At 43.1% G+C, this 24,930-nt stretch overlaps 3 protein-coding genes across 6 annotated transcripts in view; 2 read left to right on the top strand and 1 right to left on the bottom strand.

Moving 5' to 3' along the window:
* crybg1a (crystallin beta-gamma domain containing 1a) overlaps positions 1-297 on the bottom strand; it is a 37,583-nt gene extending 37,286 nt beyond the window's left edge. Inside the window, exon 1 of the mRNA XM_058615714.1 lies at positions 104-297. Within this exon, the coding sequence (XP_058471697.1) occupies positions 104-297 (194 nt within the window). The remainder of the gene's footprint in view (positions 1-103) is intronic.
* Positions 298-315: 18 nt separating this feature from the next.
* On the top strand, positions 316-7,517 carry ccr6b (chemokine (C-C motif) receptor 6b). 2 transcript variants are annotated; one of them, XM_058615721.1, is made up of 5 exons: positions 316-561; positions 1,454-1,529; positions 1,675-1,803; positions 3,227-3,345; positions 5,722-7,517. In XM_058615721.1, exon 5 carries the CDS (start codon positions 5,731-5,733, stop codon positions 6,841-6,843), a length of 1,113 nt encoding a protein of 370 aa, XP_058471704.1. In that variant the 5' UTR covers positions 316-561; positions 1,454-1,529; positions 1,675-1,803; positions 3,227-3,345; positions 5,722-5,730; the 3' UTR covers positions 6,844-7,517. The 2 variants fall into 2 exon arrangements, with proteins under 2 accessions (XP_058471704.1, XP_058471703.1); XM_058615720.1 differs by having other exon boundaries at positions 316-1,529.
* A 521-nt stretch (positions 7,518-8,038) lies between these two features.
* On the top strand, positions 8,039-24,602 carry mia2 (MIA SH3 domain ER export factor 2). 3 transcript variants are annotated; one of them, XM_058615340.1, is made up of 26 exons: positions 8,039-8,240; positions 8,317-8,450; positions 8,611-8,697; positions 8,792-9,101; positions 15,729-15,826; positions 17,390-17,521; positions 17,657-17,678; positions 17,782-17,870; positions 17,983-18,054; positions 18,223-18,333; positions 18,455-18,526; positions 18,659-18,763; positions 18,957-19,079; positions 19,236-19,415; positions 19,496-19,586; positions 20,154-20,221; positions 20,597-20,667; positions 20,767-20,868; positions 20,955-21,051; positions 21,232-21,299; positions 21,409-21,494; positions 21,584-21,697; positions 22,072-22,233; positions 23,008-23,136; positions 23,228-23,452; positions 23,541-24,602. In XM_058615340.1, the coding sequence occupies exons 1-26, from the start codon at positions 8,132-8,134 to the stop codon at positions 23,756-23,758; spliced, it is 3,075 nt and encodes a 1,024-aa protein (XP_058471323.1). In that variant the 5' UTR covers positions 8,039-8,131; the 3' UTR covers positions 23,759-24,602. The 3 variants fall into 3 exon arrangements, with proteins under 3 accessions (XP_058471323.1, XP_058471325.1, XP_058471326.1); XM_058615342.1 differs by lacking the exons at positions 8,039-8,240; positions 8,317-8,450; positions 8,611-8,697; positions 8,792-9,101; positions 22,072-22,233 and adding exons at positions 13,982-14,957; positions 15,045-15,329; XM_058615343.1 differs by lacking the exons at positions 8,039-8,240; positions 8,317-8,450; positions 8,611-8,697; positions 8,792-9,101; positions 15,729-15,826 and adding an exon at positions 16,719-16,925.
* Positions 24,603-24,930: the final 328 nt, after the last annotated feature.

The raw sequence follows: 24,930 nt of genomic DNA, 5'->3' as shown, positions 1-24,930 counted from the left end.
ATCAAATTCAGCGTAGGGCCCCATAAAGGCTTGGGCCAGCACTGTGTATTTAAACGTTGACAGAACAAAGACTTAAAGGTTTGGAAAAGAACTTTGTTTTTACCTCTGGCTGTTAAAGCTGTCCAGTTCATCGGTCTCGGGGAAGAAGACGTCCTCATTTTTGGGCTTGGATTTTTTCCGCCTCAGCTTGAGCGACAGCAGCCGCCGGGGCTTCTTCTCTTTCGGGGAAACCGGTGAAAGTGTGTCGCTGCCTCCCGGGCTGAAAGGATCCGGGCTCGTCGGTAACGTCCCGGGCATCTCCCCCCCCGGCGGGCTGCGAGTGGCGGCTCCATCCCCGAGTGAAGCAGCGCGCTTCACCCCCTTGTTCTCCTTGTCGGGGGATTTAAACTTAAACAAACTCTTGACTTTGAGCGAGCTGGACTTACTCATGGTGAGAAGTTTGTGTTGTTTTCTGCTGCCGCCGCTGCTGCTGCTGCTGCTGCTGCTGCTGGACCTGCAGAGCGGGTTGTTGCTGCTGCTTACTACAGCAGCTGGATTTACCCACACTGAGAACTCCCACAGGTGAGAAAGGTGCAGCTGTGTCAAGTCAGTCACACGAAGCTGCATTTCCGTTTGGATGCTTTTCAGAATAAAACAAAAACAAAAACACACAATTTCCTATTTTCACATTATAAAAAGTTGACTCACGTTTGCTGTCTCACAGAAACTACTCACATACAAGTTCCGGGGCTTTAATACACACTTTCAATCCATAATTGATGGGTTACTGAACGGGGCCTCCCGGGCCCAGGCCCAGGGGCCCAAAGCCTCTGTGGTAAAAGTCACATATCTGTACTTTACTTTGTTATTACTTTGACTTTTACTCGACTACATTTCCTCTAACTCTCTTTGTTACTACCAAATAAAATCAGTTGATATTATGGTCTGTATTTATTTAGCACATTTCTAGTCTTAATGAGCTGCTCTACACTACAGTTTTCACCCATTCACACGTTGGTTAAGTGTGGACAGATAGACGAGCAGAGGCAGGAATTGAACCCACAGCCTTCCAGTTGAAAGACAACTCACTCTACCACTGATCCACCATGGCTCAATCCTTACTCCTCACTTTTTTTTAAATGCTTTTTAATACTTTTGCTTCTAAAACTTAAGTACTTTTCCCACCTGTGCCCAGGGGCCACTGGCTCCTAATCCATCCCAGGGCAAAAGGTCAGCTCCCACATTGTTACAATAAAGAGTGAATATGATGATGTGACAGCGACTAAAACCTGTTTCAGACACGAAGGACAGTTAAAGTAAATACATTTAAAACAAAGAGCAAATAATGAACATTTATTTTTCCACTTAAAATGATGTTCTGTGTTGTTTTTGTGAATTTATTTTCAAAGCTGTAGTTCATAGTTGGTTTCTAAAGCCCTTCTTATTTGTTTAAATCCACGTTACATCCTGCCAGCAGCAACAAATGAAGGTGGTAAAAACCCACTGTCTTCTGCCCCCTGGTGGCACCATGGAGATACTTCAGGTGGGCTGTAAGTAACTGTTACTGTAGTAAAATATTCACAATTACTTGATAACTAAGTTTATGCAGATTATTTATATGTATAGACCTCCCCCCCCCCCCCCCCCCCCCCCCACACACACACACACATATCATACATCTTTATTTATTTTCAGTTCCATTTATAAAGCTGCAGCATCTTCAGTCACCTAACCCCAATAAGGAATCTGAGGGAGGAAGGAAACATGGCCAAGGAAACATGGATTGTGACTAGAAGGTTGCCAGTTTAAATCCCTGACTCTAAGGTAATCTACTCCCCATTGATGTTTTTTTTTTTTTTTTTGCACATTCTGTCACTATCTTATTCCTGCCTATTTGTCCAGTCATTGTTATGATGTTTTCTTACAGGCGATTCAGACATGACTCAGTCAGTGTCTCCTCAATCGATCATCAGAATCATTAAAATCATCATATTTAATCACTATATCTCTGATGGTGGTATCTTGTGGTATAAACTACAGAAATTGACAGAAACACTACTCAGGCAGACAGACAGACAGACGACTTTATTAATCCCTTTGGAGGTTCCCTTGGGGAAATTAACAGCTCCAACATCCACACACAGCACTGTTAAAATTAGAGTCACACTTTACAGTAGAATAGAATTAATATAGAATAGAATAAAATAAGATAAAAAATAAAAATACAAATGACCTATGCTATATATATGTATGTATACATACATACACACATACACATACACAACACACACATGTATATATATATATATATATATATATATATATATATATATATATATACATACACACATATATACACATATATATATATATATACATACATACACACACATAGGTACACACACACCCACAGTTACCCCGTATTGCCCAGGGTTTTGCCCATGTCTTTATGGTTTTATTGCACATGTTATTATGAGTTTTGTTGTGGTTATTGCACATTTCTGTGAGTTGTTTAGTTCATGGGTTTTACAACTGTTCGGGTATTTCCTTTTAAAAAAAAAAAAGTGTGGGGCGACACAGTCGTCTACACGTGTGCGCACACGTGATGGAACAACTGTACACTTTGATAATCTAAGAATCTTTACGTGTGATGGTCTCCTCCCTCAGAATATGGATTGATGATGAAAGGCTTTTATTTAATGTGCATATTTCTAATCTAGTTAAGAAACTGAAAATGAAGATGAATGAGTCATGTTTCACATTCTCTGCAAAGAAAAAAGGTTCAGTGTATCACGCTGAATTCTCTATGTTTCATTTCAAATTCAAAATCTCTCACTCACCACAGCTTTCTCTGTGATTTAGTTGGCTCAGTTCATCTGTAAATCTCTAAATATTTCTGCTCTTGAATGTTCCAAAACACTGTTTTCCTAATAATCCCCAAAGGACTCTTAAACTAAAAACACTCACATCCATTCATTAATGGTTTTAAGAGTACCATAAAGACTGCAGTGAAGGAGAAATGGCATTGTTTTTCTTGAGAGGTCGCAGTGCTGCGGCTTGAAAAACACAATTAACCTTCAGCTGCGACCTGACCATGAAAGGGTATGATCTGTGTAATTTCCCCCAAAGCAACCATCAGATATGGAGAATCTGTGTAGGTAGACACAGATGAGCCTGAGGTAACATGCAGGAAGTGATGTGACAGTTTGAGCTGTGGTTTTGTGTTACTTTGTTGTTATAACCACAGAGATGATGATGGTGACACTGAGAGCCCCACACTGAGCCTCCCTTTTCATATGCAGCCGGGACACAGATCACAGGTATCATCACAGTGAAGAGAGAAGGTGAGAGGCGTCAGTACCCAGGGTATGTGTTTTTGAAAAATAACAAAATGTATGGCATTTCAGTGTGGTCATTTTGCATTTGCATCATCTGCATTACTCATTTATAATGTAGTAACATTTTCGTGTGGTAACTGTTTTATTCCATAGAGTTACATTCATTCAAAAGATGGAAAATAACAGTTGTAAAATGGATAAATAAAAGATTGCCGTAACTAGGGCTTTAAAAAAGTGAGTGATATGAAAAGTCTTGGTATCGTTTTGACTCAGAATGACTGAGACAGAGTCTCCATCTAATGTGAAATGAGACCACAATTAGGTCACTTTATTAACATTATATTATATTAACACTGATCACACAAAGGCTAGTTCTCCAGTTTGTGTTTTACTATTTCATTACCATCAGGTCGGACGAGTCTTCAGTCACTGCTTATTCATATTCAGATTTTAACATATTTCCTGTTTTAGCTTAAGTTAGTGCACATTTGTAAATGTCCCCACTGCAGGACAAATAAAGGACTATCTTATCTTATCTTATCTTTCAAAAAAAAACATTAAACAGGTTCACTTGTTCAATCCAAGTTGAGTATCCCAGCACTTAGTGATTCACTTTGAATATGAACTTGCAGATGAATACATACTGCCCTCTCCGGGTTCTCCGGCTTCCTCCCACAGTCCAAAAACATGCAATGTGGGGATTAGGTAGATTGAACACTCTAAATTGACCATAGGAGTGAATGGTTGTTTGTGTCTGTCTGTGTGTGGCCCTGCGATGGACTGGCGAACTGTCCAGGGTGTACCCCGCCTATCGCCCGATGTAGCTGAGATTGGCACAGCCCCCCCTGCGGATGGACAAACCCACTTGGAACTCATATTATCAGCTCTGAATATAAGCCTTATGGAGCCCACATTGTCCTGCTGTCAAAAATATGTTTTTGTCATAAAAAATAATCTCATTATGTGGAAAAATGACCTGACAAACATAGAGTAACTAACTTTCTCTTGTCGTTTGTCTGATACATAAACTCGTGAGGCGCTGCATCACATTCTCTGTGAAAACAGGATTCCTGTTTCCACTCCACAGTTTTCACCAAGATTTGATTACATCACGGACACTTTGAGAGCAACCACTGTGAGTCACTGGGTCATGTGACACTGATAACTTCATTAAATTAACACAATTAGAAATATTGTTGTTTTTATTATTTTATGATTTGCCTCATTTAAAAAATGTGTACAAATGTTCTTTGTGATAAAATATCATGCACACATACTTTAACTGAGGCCATGAAATGTCTTCATACACAAAATGATAATTATTCTTTCTTCCACATTTTATTATCTCCCCTCAACACATTCTGTGTGCGTAACTGTGTTTATATATTTAATGTCCATTACTTTCTACTTCACTACACCGCGTGTAGCGAGGAAGTGATACCTGATGTGGTTCTGTATATCAGGTATTTGAAGAAGTGAAAGCTTCTCACTCGCTGTGATGTGCATGCATGAACGACATATCACCAGTTCAATCTGAGCTACATCTCATTTTAGATTCATCACTTCAAACAGAAAACAAAATCACCTTGACTCAGTATTTTTATTTGTAAGATCGCAGCATTTGACAAACATAACATTATCATCCAAAACATCAAAATCCACATCACGCTTGCATGTTACCGCGTGTCATTGACCTTTACGCTGACTCGGAGATCTTCGTCTGAGATCCTCGCTGAGGACGATCTTATCGACTCTTACGATCAGCGAAAGCAACAAGCTGCAAACACCTGCACACACCAGACACAGGCGTCTGCGCTTAAATGGGAGCTGAAATCAGGTCATCCTCTACCAGAGAAAGACAAAGTAGGACAGCAGTCCTTTTTGTCTGACAAAAACACAAAAGATGTAATCTGGGTTTTTGCCCTCTCTACTGTCTGTGCACGAGATCTTTTTATAAAACCTATTATAAACAACCTGAAATTTCTTGAGAAAAACAAGTGCAATTGCAACAATATTATACAAAACTTTACTATTTACACAACGTACAGATGACAGTGGAGGCACAAAGGTGTCTGAAAGTGACAAATATAGTTTTTCACATTATGAGCAGACTTGGGTGGGCCGGTTCTGGCCCACGGGCCATATGCTTGACACCCCTGTTCTACATCAACTGACTAGCAGCATGAAATGACAATGAGCACAGTATAATGCAATGGAGAGGAAACAACTGGGATGTTTTTGTTATAAAAAATAATCTCATTATGCGGAAAAATGACATGACAAACATAAAAGTAGCTTTTACTTTCTTTTGTCATTTGTCAGATCCATAAAACATTGTGTAAGTGTCGAGGTAATATCCTCTAATATGTGTGAATATATAGTAATCTTTTCTTTTCTTCTCCAGATTATAAACATGGAATTGTCAACATCAGACTATGACAACTGGACCACGTCAGACAATGACAACTGGACCACGTCAGACTATGACCCAAATGAAGAGCTCTGCAACCTGCAGCTTGACCCCGAGGAGATCATGGCCCAAGCGTACACCCAGGCCATCATCTGTGCCTTTGGCCTGATGGGCAACACTCTGGTCATCCTCACCTACGTGTTCTACAAGAGGACCAAGACCATGACAGACGTCTACCTCTTCAACATGGCCGTGGCCGACCTGCTCTTTGTGCTGGCGCTGCCGTTCATCACATACAACGAGCAGCACAACTGGTCAATGGGCCTCGTGGCTTGCAAGATACTGGGCGCGGCCTACAGCATCAACCTCTACAGTGGCATGCTCCTGCTCGCGTGCATCAGTGGTGACCGCTACATCGCTATCGTTCAGGCCAGAAGGTTCTTTGGCGCTCGCTCGCGCACGCTGATGTACGGCCGCATCATCTGCTGCGCTGTGTGGGTGTTTGCTGTGGTTTTGACTCTGCCCACGTTCATCTACACCAAGCCCTCTGAAGGCCCCGTCCTCGGCGCGTCGGCTGTCGTCACGTGTCAGCTGTCTTTCAGCGAGCGCGAGACAGCTCGGCTGATCAAGCTGCTGGTTCCCAGCCTTCAGATGTCCATCGGCTTCCTGCTGCCTCTGGCGGTGATGATGTTCTGCTACTTCAGCGTCATCTGCACGTTGCTGAGGACGCAGAGCAGCCAGAGGCACAAGGCCGTCCGCGTGGTTCTGGCTGTGGTCGTGGTTTTCATCGTGTGCCACCTTCCGTACAACGTGGCTCTGATGAATCACACCATGTCTCTTTTCAAGGTGAGGAGCTGCGCGGCGGAGAAGATTAAACTCCGAGTGCTGGCCTTCTCCAGGGGCGTGGCCTACCTCCACTGCGGCCTCAATCCCGTCCTCTACGCCTTCGTCGGGGTCAAGTTCAGGAGCCACTTCCAGCAAATCATGCGGGATCTGTGGTGCATTAGCAAAAAGTACATCTACCCCGCTGTGCGCTCATCACGCGGAACATCGGACGTTTGCGTCTCCTTAAAGTCTTCAGACGGCAACAACAACATGTCGTCATTCACTGCATGAAGCTGCAGATCTGCAGAGAATCTGTGTGAAATGTGCTGAGATAAAGGCAAACATATGAGAACTGTGAGACACAGAAACACACACAACACAGATGACAGGCAACACACTGAAACCTTCACCTTCAGAAGTCCAAATATCACATCCTAGAGGTAGAGACGCTCACCTAAAGTCCAAAACTAAAAGAAAATCAGAATATTAAATCCAAAAACACAAATCCAAAGATGAATAGAAACCCTTTAACATTTAAAAAGTTTAAAGCGGTGTTGTTACAAGATCCCCAACAGGTTGAAGGATAAAGTTAATAAATGAATAAACATTAGCGATTATTATCACATTTCTGTGGCACAGTGTGGTGTTGTTGCTCAAAGTAGAATAGGCAGATGTTGTGTGTGCTTTAGACCGTATTTGCTGATAAGATAGTTCAGTTTGAGTCTTTACATACGGGTGTAAAACTATTGGACCTTGGATTGAACCAAACGTCCAGAATTTTCTAAATAAAAGCAAAGCTGCTTTAAACCAATGACAATGGAGTTTTTGTTTGAGAGCAGCATCGAGGGTATATTTGAAACTGTCTTGTGTATTATTTTGGATTGAAGTTTTCTAGTCATACTGTGGGGATTTCATTTTACTAAGCACCTTAGGATGTTAGTGGGTCATAATCTGTGGACACTGAGCATGACTGCTGTGTGTGTGTAATGTCTTGCTTTTATAAAATATACTCAAATGAATCAAATCTGAGCATTCTCCTGAGTTGCAGTGACAGTAGTCTAGTGCGCCCTCTGCTGGTGGATCTTCTACACAAGTGCATGTTGCATCTAAAATGAATATCCCAGTTATTGTTAATAAAGTGCTAAAGTTCTTAGTGAGAGCCCGACTTACAATCGAACTGATTAACTGAATGATTGAGCTTTTATTGTGAAATCAGCTCTGAAACACTGTTACCGTAATATGTGGTGTATACAAACCCTATGAGACAGTGTGAGACGCCTCACTAGTAAACCTCCTAACCTGTTAGTTAGTTGAGCTAAACTTTAACCAGTCGTCACATTAACATGATAAAATGAAACCGTTTCAACACTGATGACATCACTGTATTGAAAGCAGGCCTTGGATGTTAATGATTGCTGATGAATGCTGGCCTTATATCTTATCTCAGTGTTGTCGGTTACCATTGAGTCTTCATTACAGCAGCCGTTGAGAGGCAATGTCCATCTGCCAGCACCACGAGCTGAACTTATTTAGCCCCTGCTATGGACCTTCTCCTCTGATCCACTGCTGTTAGAACACCATGGCTGTTTCACAGGTTTACAGGTTCCTGTGGATTACAGTGTGTGTTCCTCACATAGCTGTGGGACTGTTGTCTGACTACAAGATCTGTGGAGACTCTGAATGTGAAAGTAAGTCCTAAAGCTGCTCGTATAATCCCACTTCACATGAGTCGAGTTTTTTACGTGTGTGTGTGTGTGTGTGTAGGTCTGATGAGCAGGGTGCAGGCCATCAGGGATCATCGCGGTGACGATTGCCGCTTCTTGAGCTTCAGACGGGGAGACAACATCTTTGTTTACCACAAACTGACAGGAAGGAGGGACGACCTGTGGGCAGGCACTGTATGTCTGCTCTGTCGTGTAAAAATCTCCTTAAAACTGTAGAGAAACAGGCTTTGTAAACAGTAGAAATATATGGAAAGAATATAAGTCAAGTTTGACTGAGTGAATAAACATCCTGATAGTGCACTCATTGTTTTTGTTTTATTTGTTTTGATTTCAGATTGACAAACAGTTTGGTTATTTCCCAAAAGATGCAGTGCAAGAGGAGCAGGTTTACGCATCTACAGAGAAAGTCGTGGAAACACAGGTGAATAGATTTCGCTATCACTCACTATTCATTCAGTCAGTGAGCATAACACACCCTGTTATGTACTGAACAACTTCTTTGTGTCTTCATTCAGCCGTCTGATTTCTTCTGTATGGATGAGCTCGGCCATCCTGTTGACTTCAGTGATCCCGACAGTGGTCAAGAAAGTCAGGGGCAGAAATTACAAATCCAGGAGACACAGTTCAACCAAAGCATCCCAGACACTGAAGACACAGATGCTGAAAGTCCTCCATCGATCCAAGTTTCAGCACAGCAGAGTGACCGCACAGCATCAGGAGGAGAGGAAACCAAAAACACTGAGGCTGCTGCTGCTGATGCTGCTGCTGCTGCTGCTGGGTCTCATATGGAAGAGCACAGCAATCCTGTGGCTCTAAATGAACAAGGTGGGTCTCCCTCCTCCTCCTGGCTCACTTCTCCAGTGGCAGGATGGTTAGGTTTGGAAAGACAGGAAGAATCTGTCAGTTTGGCTGAAGAAGAGACAAATAATAATAATAATAATAATAATAATAATAATAATAATAATGATAATAATGACGATGAGAGACAAGAGACAAAGGCCCAAACTTTAACTTCATCCATGTCAGGGTGGCTGGGGTTTGGCAGGGAAGAGAAAGCTAATGACGCTGTGGAAAGTGGAGCAGATGCTGCTGATTCTTTCACTTCCAGCGTGACTGGTTGGCTCGGCTTAGGAGGCGAGACGGAAACTGTTTCTGCAAAAACTGAGCAAGACGCCAAAAGTGAAATGAAGGATGAACATGTCGTAATATTCAACAGCAGGAGGATGTCTCTGGACCTGGAGGGCAGCCAGTTACACGAAGACGAGAAGAAAGATGTGCCAACTTTGGATTGGCTGGGGAACAGATTATCACACACCCTGGGATTTGGTGTGACCAATGAGGAGACGCGACCTGAGACAACAACTGAAACACAGACTGAGCAGAGGGAACAGTCAGCTTCTAGTTCTTGGTTGGGGATGGGAAACATTTTAGGATACGGGAAAGACGAGAGCAGTACAGAGAGTGACTTTAAGGCCTTAGAACCAGAGGCGACTGAGATTAAGAATGTAGACACCAGTCAAACACAGAGAGAAGAGGAAACACCACCTGAGACAAAAGCAGGGTTTGCATCTGTAGTTGATCAAAAAGACATTTCTCCTCAGGACAGGTTAGAGGAAAAGTCACAGGCTGGAGATGAAACGTATTCCTCGACAGGCAACGAAAGAATTGCAGAAACAGAGTATGAAGAACATCAGGCACCCAAATCTATAGAAAATGACAGTGGCAGTGAGTCAGAGGAGGATGTGACAGCAAGCAACGCTGACCTGGATAATTTGACACAGTCTGATGTCAATCCAGGGCAAGGGTTACTTTCTGTGAGTTTACAGTCAGACACCACAACAGTCGAGGTTGAGGAAGAGGTAAAAGAGCGGCTGCAGCGCAAGACAACAAACAACGAGGACGAGGAAGGTGATGCAGTCACGTGTGGTGTAACGGATGATGGAGAGACAATAGAGGAAAAGCAAAATGGGGAAACCAATGAATTAAAGGACGTGGAAAAGGTGCAGGAAGAGGAGAAACAACAGGTAACTGGGGAGGAGACATCAGAAAAGAAAAAGCAGCAGGAAGAGTTACAAGAGGTGGAAGAAATGAAAGAAGACGAAATGGTGGTGATAGGAGAAATAGAGGGACAGACAGAAGTGAAAGAGTTGAACGAGGAGGAGGAGGACAAAGGAAAGACAGGGACCATGGAGGAGACACAGGAAGAAGAAAAGCAGAGGGAGATTGAAGAGACAGGGGAGGGAGAAACTAGTCAGGAAACACTGCAGGTGGACAAGGAAATAACAGATGAGAAGCAGGGAGTGGTGGAGCTAAAGGATGAGGAGAAAAGAGAAGAGGTAGAGCAGAGTAAACTATGTAACGATGTAACGGAGACTCGGCAGGAGGAGGTGGAGAAAGGAGAGGAGATTGAAGAGGCAAAAGAAGAACAGAAGCAGCAGGAGGCTGAGATTTTAGAGGAGAAAGAGAACCCACAAGAGATGGAAGGGTTTAAGGAGGTGGAGGAGACGAGAGATAAGGAGGCCATGAAGGAAGTGAAGGAAACAGGAGTAGAGAGGCAGCAGGAAGAGGTGGTGGAGGCAGAGGAAGAAGTAAACAAGGAAGAGGAGATAAAGGAGGCGGAGACTAAGCAAGAGGGTGTGGAAAAGGCAATGGAAAGAGAGAAAAGAGAACAAGTGAATGAGGTTAAAGAAAAGATGTTTGAGGATGGAGTGGAGTTAGAGGTGGAGAAGGAAAAGCAGGAGAGAGTAGAAGAATCAACAGAAAATGAAAAGCAGAAGGAAGAAGCTCGGGTAATTAACCAGGAAATGAAGGAAACAGAAAAACAGGAACACATCGATGAGTTAAAAGAGGATAGTGAGGGAGAGTTTAAGGATGAAGAGAGAGCGTTAAACAATGAGACAGAGCAGGGGGAGGTGGAGGAGTTAGACAAGCTGAGGGAAATAAAGGAGGAGATCAAAGAAAGGGAGAGGAGGGAGGAAAAGGAGAAAACTGACATGGACGAAATAAAAGAAGAGAAGACACAGGAGGCAGTGGACGGTTTACAGACGGAAGAGAAAAGAGTTAATGGGGTCAAAGAAGAGGAGAAGCAGGAAGAGTTGGAGGAGTTAAAGACAGAAGAGAGAGGAGATGAGGAGGTAAAAGAACAGCAGGTGGAGGAGGAGTTAAAGAAAGAAGAGAGAGGAGATGAGGAGGTAAAAGAACAGCAGGTGGAGGAGGAGTTAAAGAAAGAAGAGAGAGGAGATGAGGAGGTAAAAGAACAGCAGGTGGAGGAGGAGTTAAAGAAAGAAGAGAGAGGAGATGAGGAGGTAAAAGAACAGCAGGTGGAGGAGGAGTTAAAGAAAGAAGAGAGAGGAGATGAGGAGGTAAAAGAACAGCAGGTGGAGGAGGATTTAAAGAAAGAAGAGAGAGGAGATGAGGAGGTAAAAGAACAGCAGGTGGAGGAGGAGTTAAAGAAAGAAGAGAGAGGAGACGAGGAGGTAAAAGAACAGCAGGTGGAGGAGGAGTTAAAGAAAGAAGAGAGAGGAGACGAGGAGGTAAAAGAACAGCAGGTGGAGGAGGAGTTAAAGAAAGAAGAGAGAGGAGACGAGGAGGTAAAAGAACAGCAGGTGGAGGAGGAGTTAAAGAAAGAAGAGAGAGGAGACGAGGAGGTAAAAGAACAGCAGGTGGAGGACGAGTTAAAGAAAGAAGAGAGAGGAGACGAGGAGGTAAAAGAACAGCAGGTGGAGGAGGAGCTAAAGAAAGAAGAGAGAGGAGACGAGGAGGTAAAAGAACAGCAGGTGGAGGAGTTAAAGACAGAAGAGAGAGGAGACGAGGAGGTAAAAGAACAGCAGGTGGAGGAGGAGTTAAAGAAAGAAGAGAGAGGAGACGAGGAGGTAAAAGAACAGCAGGTGGAGGAGGAGTTAAAGAAAGAAGAGAGAGGAGACGAGGAGGTAAAAGAACAGCAGGTGGACGAGTTAAAGACAGAAGAGAGAGGAGACGAGGAGGTAAAAGAACAGCAGGTGGAGGAGGAGTTAAAGAAAGAAGAGAGAGGAGACGAGGAGGTAAAAGAACAGCAGGTGGAGGACGAGTTAAAGAAAGAAGAGAGAGGAGACGAGGAGGTAAAAGAACAGCAGGTGGAGGACGAGTTAAAGAAAGAAGAGAGAGGAGACGAGGAGGTAAAAGAACAGCAGGTGGAGGAGGAGCTAAAGAAAGAAGAGAGAGGAGACGAGGAGGTAAAAGAACAGCAGGTGGAGGACGAGTTAAAGACAGAAGAGAGAGGAGACGAGGAGGTAAAAGAACAGCAGGTGGAGGAGGAGTTAAAGAAAGAAGAGAGAGGAGACGAGGAGGTAAAAGAACAGCAGGTGGAGGAGGAGCTAAAGAAAGAAGAGAGAGGAGACGAGGAGGTAAAAGAACAGCAGGTGGAGGAGGAGCTAAAGAAAGAAGAGAGAGGAGACGAGGAGGTAAAAGAACAGCAGGTGGAGGAGGAGCTAAAGAAAGAAGAGAGAGGAGACGAGGAGGTAAAAGAACAGCAGGTGGAGGAGGAGCTAAAGAAAGAAGAGAGAGGAGACGAGGAGGTAAAAGAACAGCAGGTGGAGGACGAGTTAAAGACAGAAGAGAGAGGAGACGAGGAGGTAAAAGAACAGCAGGTGGAGGAGGAGTTAAAGAAAGAAGAGAGAGGAGACGAGGAGGTAAAAGAACAGCAGGTGGACGAGTTAAAGACAGAAGAGAGAGGAGATGAGGAGGTAAAAGAACAGCAGGTGGAGGAGGAGTTAAAGAAAGAAGAGAGAGGAGATGAGGAGGTAAAAGAACAGCAGGTGGAGGAGGAGTTAAAGAAAGAAGAGAGAGGAGACGAGGAGGTAAAAGAACAGCAGGTGGACGAGTTAAAGACAGAAGAGAGAGGAGATGAGGAGGTAAAAGAACAGCAGGTGGAGGAGGAGTTAAAGAAAGAAGAGAGAGGAGATGAGGAGGTAAAAGAACAGCAGGTGGAGGAGGAGTTAAAGAAAGAAGAGAGAGGAGACGAGGAGGTAAAAGAACAGCAGGTGGAGGACGAGTTAAAGAAAGAAGAGAGAGGAGACGAGGAGGTAAAAGAACAGCAGGTGGAGGAGGAGCTAAAGAAAGAAGAGAGAGGAGACGAGGAGGTAAAAGAACAGCAGGTGGAGGACGAGTTAAAGACAGAAGAGAGAGGAGACGAGGAGGTAAAAGAACAGCAGGTGGAGGAGGAGTTAAAGAAAGAAGAGAGAGGAGATGAGGAGGTAAAAGAACAGCAGGTGGACGAGTTAAAGACAGAAGAGAGAGGAGATGAGGAGGTAAAAGAACAGCAGGTGGAGGAGGAGTTAAAGAAAGAAGAGAGAGGAGATGAGGAGGTAAAAGAACAGCAGGTGGAGGAGGAGTTAAAGAAAGAAGAGAGAGGAGATGAGGAGGTAAAAGAACAGCAGGTGGACGAGTTAAAGACAGAAGAGAGAGGAGATGAGGAGGTAAAAGAACAGCAGGTGGAGGAGGAGTTAAAGAAAGAAGAGAGAGGAGATGAGGAGGTAAAAGAACAGCAGGTGGAGGAGGAGTTAAAGAAAGAAGAGAGAGGAGATGAGGAGGTAAAAGAACAGCAGGTGGACGAGTTAAAGACAGAAGAGAGAGGAGATGAGGAGGTAAAAGAACAGCAGGTGGAGGAGGAGTTAAAGAAAGTAGAGAGAGGAGATGAGGAGGTAAAAGAACAGCAGGTGGAGGAGGAGTTAAAGAAAGAAGAGAGAGGAGACGAGGAGGTAAAAGAACAGCAGGTGGAGGACGAGTTAAAGAAAGAAGAGAGAGGAGATGAGGAGATTTTACATGAAAACAAACAACATGGTCAACTGCATCCAAGTGAGGCACAAGAGAGCGACCTCTCTGATGACAACGTGCTTCATACTGAGTCTGAAGACAGTGAAACGAGCAGACATGAGAATAAACCAGAGCAACTACACTCCAGTCATTACACAGACGTTAACCTTGATTCACAGGTGAACCAGGCTGTGATATCTGAACACACTGTTCCACATGTGTCCAAAGATCCTACTGGATCTTCACTCTCTGACCACGGCAACACGAGAGCAGCAGAGACTGAGGGTGGAGGTGCGTTTGGTCTTTTCAAAAACGTCTTTGGCTTCTACTCGCAAACACCAAGGGACTCGGTTGATTCTGGTCTGGGTTTGGAGGAGACATCTCAGCCACAACAAGCCTCTCTGATCTCTGAACGAGAAATGGATTCCAGCGCTGATTTGGATCAGGACTCTCCTGTCATCATGTCCACAGAGGAGTTGCAGGATTCTTCTTCCTCTGCTGATGTCCAGACATCAACTCTGTCCCATTCTCATTCTCCATCTCAGCACACGGAGCAAACAAAATCCCTCCCCAACGCCTACAAATTCCTTCTTGCCTACATGAGTGTGGATGAAGCCAGAACTCTGGTGGAGCTCTTTGGGCCGTACAAGCTACCGTTTTTGGATTTCATGTTAGGAAGCTCAGAGATCGTGACTGAGGATGAATCTATATTATCAGACATAGAAAGACATCTGCAGTATCACAGGGAGACTCTGTCCACTCCTGCCACGAGGTTAGAAGACAAAGAAAAGACTCGGACGCTTGTTGCCCTTCAGAAACTAGAAATGCTGATCACACGAGTGAGAGCGACGTCCAGCACAAGAAACTCCGACACCAGAGGAAATGATCAAGGTATATTTGTCTGTACTTCCTCAATGATCTCAACTGGCACAAGTACATTTTTATAAATGTTACCTTTCTTACCTTTTTACCAAATAGCTGATGTGAGCTGTGTCAGTGGCTCCTGCTCGACTCACAGCAAAGATGGAGAAATGAGCACTGAGCAACACACAGTTAAGACAGGAGATCCTTCTGTAGCCCAGAATAACAACATCCCAACAGAGGAGAGGACAGTCGAGGAGAATGACGGGCAAAGACGCAGAAGAGAGAGGGAAAATGCCAAAAGTGACAAAAGACAAGAGTCTGATGGAGGATGTGAGGAGGAGAGTGTGTCCCTTGCAGGCCGTCCTCACGATCAGTCAGGATCACTGCAGCCACTGGAAGGTATGGACTCACGTATACCTTAATCAAGATGGATCAAAAAAAGATTTTTGATTAATAATTCCATTATAATCTTTCATCATAATGTAAATCAAGTGATCTAAGAGAAAACAACACTTCTGCTACCGCTCTGGCCTCTGGTTTAACGCCTCAGGAGGCTTTGACCAGTCACAGGGCAGTTCAGAGAGAAACACCTCGACACCTCCTCAACAAAAACTGTCTACGCTGCAAAGAAACCTGAAAAAGACAGAAGAAGCAAGAGAGAGTTGGACAATAAATGCAATTAATATCAGTAGAGTTTCAGTGTGTCTGTGCTCTTGTGATACGAGTAGCTCAGGACAGAGAGCTGTGATTTATGATTTTTTATGATCTATGTTTTTCTCTTTCTCACTCTGACTCCAGGTGCACTGAGGGGCATTTTGGACACAGTTTATCACATTGCTGAAGAATCAGTCGCTCATGTTCGCACAGTGAAGGAGCTCCTCATATGGACTGCACAGGTAGGTGATGACAATCTATGGAAGCCACATCAACCCACTCCCCAGGTTTATATGGCATGTTTCTGCCAGTGCCACAGATAGATGCACATGCACAATGTACATGACACAGAACTTAGGAAATGAGTGTGATGACAGACATTTCCTGGTAATGAATGTAGTGAGATTTAGGCACAAGTGCACATGGTCAGGTCATTTTTTTCTTGCCTGCTTTTTCCCCCTGCCAGATTATTATTTTTTTTGGCTGGCCCTAATACTCCTTCGTGATGAACAGTAAGTGCATGGACTACTGTTTTTAAGTATGGGTTTCTATGGGGTTTGGTCTACGGAGGGCCCCTCGGGATCATTTTGCCCGGGGCCCCGTAATTCCTTTGAAACTTCTCTGACTGTGCTGAACTTGTGACACAAACTTCAACATTTAGCTTCGATTGACTGTGCTCCCTTTTTTTGTAAAGTTATGACTATTTGTTCAGAGTGGTATAAATATATATTATACATATATACAAATATATATGTATATATATATATATATATATATATATATGTATATATATATATATATATAAAATTACTACTTTGGTTTGTTATGACACCTGTTTGTGTGTCACTCCGAAAGCTCTCCGTCCTGCCAGTGTGGCATTTTACAATTGGTGACGTTGCGAGTGAACCATTTGCAACCACGGGGGGGTAATAATAATATCTACCCAACACTATAAGTTCACGAGAACAATATGTATGTGGCAGGTTATTCTTAATATATCTTGAATTAAAAGAAAAACCCTATGGAGAAACAACTATATAGTATAGCGTACTTACGACTGTTTTTTAAAAAGGACTATGTTATTGCCCCCCCCCCTCGTTGAACATGGTCTCTTCTCGAGTGTCGGCGTTGTGAACAGGATGTGATACCGCTGCTAGCCCGGGTGACGGAGTACTTTCTCTTCACAATGTCGATAAAAAGACATTAATTTAACTCCGAGTTAAATGAAATAAACTGGACATGGCGGAACACGTGACGAGCGAGCAGTTGTCGAGCACAGGGGCCGAGTTCCCGGCGACGGCAGAGACTTACTACAGCCTCGCCGTGGAGAAAGTGAAGGATGTAGGTTATGTGGCAGGTTTCGTTAGCATGTCATAACTAGCCTGCACAGCTGAGACAACTGTCATGTAGTCGATCATGTAGTCGACCAGCAGCTCTGAAGCTTCGTCTTCAAATGTCCTGTTTCTTTTCTCTTGTGATTGTTCAGCTTCTGTCATTGCTAATAACAAGCTGTCAAACGTGTTTTGGTACGAGGCGATATGTTGTTTATGTGATTGCTCGGAGTTATCTGGTTAGTAGTTCTTCCACAGTAAGTTTCTCCGTCAGTGTTGTGCTGCTTTGTGTTGCTTCTAAAAGTGTGTGTGCTAACATGTGGCAGGCACATACTGATTTTCCCTTGTAGCACATTAGCACTTGTTTACATTTTGCCCCGTTCACGTTGTAACAGCTGGTGCATTGAACCAGGATTTAAACTTCATCCTCGTGCCTGAATGTAAAGCAAAGTGTCTCTTTTCCTTTGTGTTCAGGTTGTCTCGTCACTGCCTGATGACATCAGACCCGGGCCAGACCTGTACGGGGTTCCCTGGGAACCGGTCATAATCTCCTGTGTGGTGGGGCTGGTGACGGTGCTGTTGTTCACCTGTAGATGTTATAGCTCTGTGAGTATACAGCTATTTCTATTCATTATATATACACACGTGTATGTGTGTAAATGTATACATGTACACATAGGAGAGAGAGAGAGAGTCATTGACCCTGGTGCATGACTGTTTTTTTTTTCTTCCCCTCAACAGGTCAAAAGCAGAATGTATCGAAGTAAGCTCTCATCTTATCTTGGCATCACATTGTTACAACTTGACAGAAATAATTCAAGGGAACATTACATTTGATTGTAAGTTTTGCTCTCCGTGTTTTTCAGGTAAAGAGCGGTGGATGGCTGCACAGGTTGCACAGTTACTAGATGAGAAATGTAAAGTCCTTGAATCTCTGAGCAAATGTCAGCAAGAGGTTGGTACTCGTGCACTTAATTTCAAAACCTTTTTTGATTTTGCATATTGTTTTGATGGTCATGTCAAGATTTAGTCTCATAATTATTCCTTAAATGTGTGCCATTTTGTAGTATGATGAAGTGGAGGAGTCACTGAGGGACAGTGGCGTCTTGGCCCAAACTCAAAAGACAGAACATCTGGAGGTAAGGAAGGCATATGCAATAATTGAAGAGACAATGTAACTGTGTTCACCTGACTGAGGATATATGTATTCAAGTTTTGTTTTTCAACTTAAACTAACTTAAAAGCATCGTATCACTGGTCAAAGATAGAATCTGTTTATTGAACATGTTTGTTTTTTATTGTTCCAGATGACGGCCAGAGAGTTGGACCGTTCTAAAATAGAGCTAGAGAGGGATCTTGAACAACTGAAGGTTCAACTCGACCAGCAGAAAGAACACAGGATAGAGCAAGAAAGAAGGGTAGGAGCATTTATTGAGATCAGTGATAGAAAACTGTAAAAGTCTAATGAACTTCTGTTTCTTGAGAATCAATTGCATAATTTGGTATTAATGGAGCAGATTATTTGTTTTTCCTCTCCAGGTACTAGTTCTTGAAGAGAGCATGACAACACATGAAGAAGAAATTAAAGTCCTCCACTCACAGGAAGAGCAGGTGCTGTCACAATTTCTCTGTCTTCATTTTACTTCCCAATTCATGTCCTTTTCAATCTGCTTCCTCTTGTTTTCTGCCTCTGCTGCATTCCTGTGTGTTTCATGTGACGTGACCGCTGTCTGTGTCCTTTAGGGACAAACTACTCTGAAAGTGTACAGCATGAACAGTGACCGACTGCACAAGAGCCTGGACACAGCAGGAGAGGAGAATAGACTGCTTCAGGAGAGCAATGCTCAGGTAGGAAGCTGAACACACTCACAATATATAACAGTGTCTGGTATAGAGTGGGATTATTAGGTAATTTAGTCAAGTAATAGATTCAGTGCTTTCTTTGTGTGACATAATTTATACTTCTGATTTACCTTTCTATTCCTCCTTGTCCTTTGCGCCATGATTTTATCTCCCCATCCTTCTCTCTTTTTCTCTGTAGCTGAGACAGCAAGTGGAGGGATGGGCAGAAAGAGTGAGTGAGGTGGAGGACGAGATGCGGAGATGTGAGGTCACCTACAGTGGGATGCAGCAGGATGTGGCCAGAAAGGATGAGCGTATAATGGTATGGTTTTCTCTCGCTTTAATCACAGTGTACAGTGGTTAATAACTGTACATTGTCCTTAAATGTTGGATAAATATACTGACTTTGTTTGAACTGATTGATGAGATTAGTTTGGTTGGAAACTTGCTTGTTAACACATGTTTGTGTGCTTCACAGTCTTTGACAGATTGCCTGCTGAGGATGAAAGCTTTGGATTCAGATCTCGAGGAAGAGGGAAGTGAGGAAGGAGCAGCAACGCAGACGTCACCAGGAAAAGAAGCGGAGAATGGAAGAGGGAATGTAACAGACTCACAGAGTCATTTCCAGAAAGCCCAGACACTCATTTATGCTGCTAAGGTATATGAATAGTCTGCTGTTAGTACTGTATTGAAGGTGTTCTCCAAACCTGCTAATAGTCCATACTTTTTCACGTTTAGCTGAATGCGGACCTCAAATCCGTAGATGAAGACAAGGACAGAGTTTTTGCCAAACTGAATGATGAAATCAAAGCTAAAGAAGACCTGCAAGGTGAGTCAACCCATGTCTGTTTTTACTCCTGTTGTCATTAAATGTTCTGATACAGAATGGGTCGAATTAAATGTAGAGCAATAAAATAATGGATGACATGGATTTTGCAAAAGGTTGTAGAAAGTCTGAATAAATCTGAACTGTAATCTTAATTTGAGACCTTAATCACCATGTTGCAGAAAAATAAGACCAACATGGAACTAATAAGTAAAAGAGAAATTTTTCACAGCAAAGATAAAGTAGTTTGAAAGTTAACTTGGTATTTTCAGGATAATTCTCCATTTGATGACTTTAACTTATCTCGAATTGTAAACATTACAGGGCTTGGCTTGAAAAAACAAATGATATTACCTGTTAAAACTGCAAATCAACCATTTTGAAGCCTATTTAACATTGGGCAAGAGTACAGTTAAGTCATAGAAGTGATTAAAAAATAATTCTCTTAACTCACTATGGGCTAACCTGTTGAAACCTGCAGAAATCCTGTTGTTATTTGCTGCGTGTAAACGAGTGTACATTAGCACTGAAGGTGTGTTTCTGTGTGTATTGTTTGTTTTTCCCCTTTAGTGAGCATTAAGGAGCTGGAGGATGAGAAATTGTCTCTGCAGTCAGATTCTGGGAACTACTCTGATCAGGTAGCTGAATGCAGTCGTATTTTAAGGCCTGTCATGTGTCACATGTCTGCAGAGTTGCAGATGGATTATGCTCATGCATTTTTCTGTTGGAACCCGACCTAGCCTGAATATTGACCGAAACATACACACGTCCTGTTGTGTTGTAGCCTTTATTTCTGGTCATGGGAAACAACGAAAGTTATCGTCATATCCATGAACAAGCAACTACCAGGCCCCAGGAACACAGCATTTTTATTGTGACATAAGTGAATGATGATAATCCGGTCACGCGGACCATAGCTGATTTCTGTGAAGTCACTGACGTGGAAACTTGATTGTGATATTGTCATAATTTTGCATTTTAATGAATGCTTTATTTACTCTTACTGTGCTCAGGTTCAGCGTTTACAACAGAAACTCAACATTATGACAGAAATGTACCAGGAGAACGAGCTCAAGCTGCACAGGTACAGATCCACTGATAAAGGCACATACTGGGTACACACAGGTTCAGCTATAGCAATATTGATTGATTGATTGATTGATTGATTAACGTGTGTTTGCAGACTGCTGACAGTGGAGGAGAAGGAGCGCCTGCAGAAGGAAGAGAAATTATATAAAGCTGATAAAAACATTGCACTGGCAATGGAAGAACTCAACAACTACAGGTAGCTGTGTCTGCCGAGGACGACGAAACATGTTTATAGTATGTTTGTGTGAAGTCCCCACCTCACTCTTCACTGTGTCTCTGCAGACAACGAGCTGGAGAGATGGAGGAAGAGCTGGACAAAACCAAACAGTCCTACCAGACCCAAATATCAGCACATGAGAAGAAGGCTCACAATAACTGGGTTAGTAAAACTCCAACAACGAAGGAACAACATATGATAACATCAGTAAACATGTATCAACTCTGTTATCAGTGCTGTGTACAAAGTACTCAGTTAAACATTATATTCAAGCACATGTATCTTGACTGTAGCACATACTGTATTTCATGTCACGTTACTGAAGCTGTCTCGATGTTGTAGCTCGCAGCACGAGCAGCAGAAAGAGAACTGTCAGACATCAGGAGAGAGAACGCTCTCCTCAGACAGAAGTAAGTGTGTTGTCACATCTTTTATACCTTACGTTTGCAGTAGTCAAGTAACCCTAAGAAAACGTTACGTTGTGTGTTCACTTAAGATTAAACTCGTGTTTGTTTTTAGGCTCACGGACACGCAGTTCAAATTAGACACCCTCGACAAAGATCCATACGCGTTGGACACTCTTGCAAGACCGATGCCTTTCAGAGGTGAACACACACACACACACACACACATGCACTAAATGAGCCACTGATTTTCTTGACCTGGCATTTAAACAACTGCCCTTTATCTGCAGGTGAAAGGTCACCGTATGGTCCTTCTCCTCTGGGTCGACCGGCTTCTGAAACCAGACCTTTTCTGTCTCCTCCCACGCTAATGGATGGACCTCCTGCGAGATTGTCTCCTAGAGGTATGCGAAAGCACACGCACACACACACACACACACAATATACACTAACCCATAGGTATTCATGAAAGACTCATCTTCCCCATATCATTATTTATGCATATATATATATTATTAATTATTGGCGATCATCAGCTTGCTGCAGCATGAACTGTAGGTGCTGAGACGTGTCATAGCATGGTGAGGTGTGAATGCTGGCATGCTGTTGACACTTTGGGAATGCACGTGTGGAAAAGTATAAAATAATGAATCATGTTCTTTCTCTTTTTGTCCTCTTCTGCTCTTTCACTAATTCTGTCCATGATTTGGTGGTCTTCTCCTTCCTCCATCTTTCCCTCGCACTGTTCTTCTCCCTCTGGTTTCTTTCTCATCCACAGTGGGCCGTGGTCCCACAGAGCCCCCTGGTGGTCAGGGAGAGATGGAGCGGAGTGGAGGTCCACATTCGGACAGTGGCTCAAACTCTCCTTCGTGGGAGAGAGATCGCAGGGGTCCCCCACCAGGACCACCTGGACCAGGACCTGGTCTCCTCGGACCTCCAGGTATGTGTGTGTCTGTATATGTTAGGACTGGGACGGTATAGTTTTTAAATTATACTGATATATTTTTAAATGCAGTATAGGATTACACAACAGATTAACGTTTACTACTCTTCAGCCAAAATATACGGATATACGATATCATTTATTTTTGTGTGTATCACCCAGCCCTAGTATACATGTGAGAAATTGAGACTGCAAATGTAAATTTAGTGACTTCAAAGTGCAGCATTTGATCTTCACATTTACTGTATTTATACAAATATTCACTTTCAGGAGAGTTACTTGAACGAGACACCGCTGGATTTTTGTTTCTGTCATAAACGATCCACTGGTTTATTATGCACTCTTTGCATTGTGATGATAATGTGGGCAGAATCATTGTGGCACCACTTTGAAAATCCTGTCAAGGTCGATGTAGCTAATCGCACCGACCGACATGGCTTTGTTGCCATGACAACGAGCCAGCATGCAGCTCCTAACCTTAAGTTTGATAGTTGCACATGCATGTGAATGCTAAACGCATGTTTACAGCGCATGTAGAGCAAACTCCTGATGTCTGTGAAGATTACCTGCATCCAACTTCATACACTCACACTTACTTCCAATGTCCTTATTGTCACTTTTCATTTCTTAAAGTGTCATTTTAGTCCAGTCTCATACACAGCTTTGAAAAAGCTAAATAATAATAATAATAGTAGTAGTAATAATAATAATAATAATAATAATAATAATGAATCCTCCTGAAACAAAACTCACCGTGTCTCTCTTTCTTAGGCTACATATTTCCAGAACCTGGAGCTCCTGTGTACAGAAGACCTCCACCTGGTTCTCTCCCTCCTGGCCCCCCCCCTCCCCATCTTAGGGCGTTCCCACCAGGAGCTCCTCACCCCGCTGACATGGCAGGTGAGTCCCCGGAGTCTTGACCGCAGCAACATTGTGTACTGACATGTTGATTCCTGAGTTTAAAACTTACTGAATGTATTTGTCGACACAGACGGTTCATACAGAGAAAACAGCTTTGGACCTGGTGAACAGGATCAGTCTGGTTCCGGTGAGAGAAGAACTCCTCCTGATGCAGATCTGAGGATGGGGCCCTTTCCCCCACCTGGACCCCCACTGGGCCCCATGGACGGTCCCTTCCCCGGCAGACCTCCGTATGGACCCCCTCCTCCTGATTTCTACCCGTCCAGGGGCCCGGGGGTTCCTCCCATGATGCCTAGTGAGCTGTTGCAGCATGAGTAATCTTACTGTATCTGGAGATTAGATTTGTATTAACTTGGCGTCGTCGTGGTGTGATTTTCCTGCAGGATGGGCACCTCCACCTCCCGGGATGATGTTGCCTCCTCGCTTCCCTCCTGGTGGCCTTCCTCCAGCTCCTCATCCTCACTATGCCGGCCCCATGCGCAGCTTTGCACCTCCCTCCATGGCTCCTCTTCGTCCTCTTCCTCCTCAGCAGTCTCTCCCCTCCCCACCACAGAGCCAGACACCTGAAGAGCACAGACCCTCACCTGAAGACGCCATTTGATCCTGAGCAGGTTTTTACTTTTACACGGCTGTGAGATGGTACATTTCTGATTTAAAATATTAGATGTTCTGGTGGCAGATGGATGGTAGGCAGGTGGCAGGTGGCAGTTTCCTGCTCATATTTAACATATTTATTAAATCATGTTGACAGACTGGAAACTGGAGTCTTTACAAGCCTGTTTTGTGGAGTCTGTCTCCTTCTCTCCTCTTTCCCTGTAAGGGAACAAGGCTTTCCCTCAGTCGTGTGTGTGTTTGTGAGAATGTTGCCACGTGAACCAGAAATAGTCTCATTTTTGAGCTTAACAATGCCAGAAAGGTTTATTTTTTATTGTTGCTTAGGTAGAAATGTATGCATGATGAAATGATGCATGAGTGTTTAATGTATGGAATCAGACATTTCGTCCCAGTGGCACAGAGAGAGGAATCTAAATGATCCTTAAGCTATCAGGGAGGATTGACCTCTTTGAGGGCCTGTTGTTACTGTACCAGTACTATTGCAATGGTCGCCATAATAGTAAAAATGTATCCCTTTAGCATCGGTGTTGTTGACCTGGATTCAGCGACACTTAAATCAGATCACACTGGGTCCTATTTCATTTTTTTTTTTGACTAAACTGTGTTGATCTGAAACTCTCTTCAACTTCCCCCACAGGTCAAATATAATTAAAGTGCGTGAGTGAATTTTGCAGCAGATGGAAGTGTGTACTTTTGACTTTTCGTGTTACAGTGACATACAAAAGACTCTAAGTAAAAATGTGACGCGCGTTAACAGTCGCTCAAAGAGAGATAATCATCATGTGAATTTTGTAAAAAGTGATTATGAATAAAGATTGTAGAATTGTCAACGTCTCCACATTCACTAACCTTCTATTACAGCATTTACAAGTGTAGTCCTGGTACATTTACTGTCAAGATACACAAAAATAAACTCTCAAAATATTATATTAACAGACTTCACTAAGCAAATATACAATTTTTATTTGTAAAAACCCATCAACTTCATGAACAAAAAAAACAGACAAACGTATCCAATACATAACATAAACTGTCAAAGATTTGTTCATCACGCTGTCATAAAGAAGCCAGACTGAGTTTGTAAGGATCCAGTGGAAGAGTATGATTACAGTCTACACTCAACTTAAAACAAATCTGCACAAATCACAGCCATGAAAA

This window comes from Solea solea, chromosome 18 (assembly GCF_958295425.1).
Source record: "Solea solea chromosome 18, fSolSol10.1, whole genome shotgun sequence".
Taxonomy (NCBI): Eukaryota; Metazoa; Chordata; class Actinopteri; order Pleuronectiformes; family Soleidae; genus Solea; species Solea solea.
Note: the sequence above shows the minus strand (reverse complement) of the source record. Positions and strands in the feature narration are given on the sequence as shown.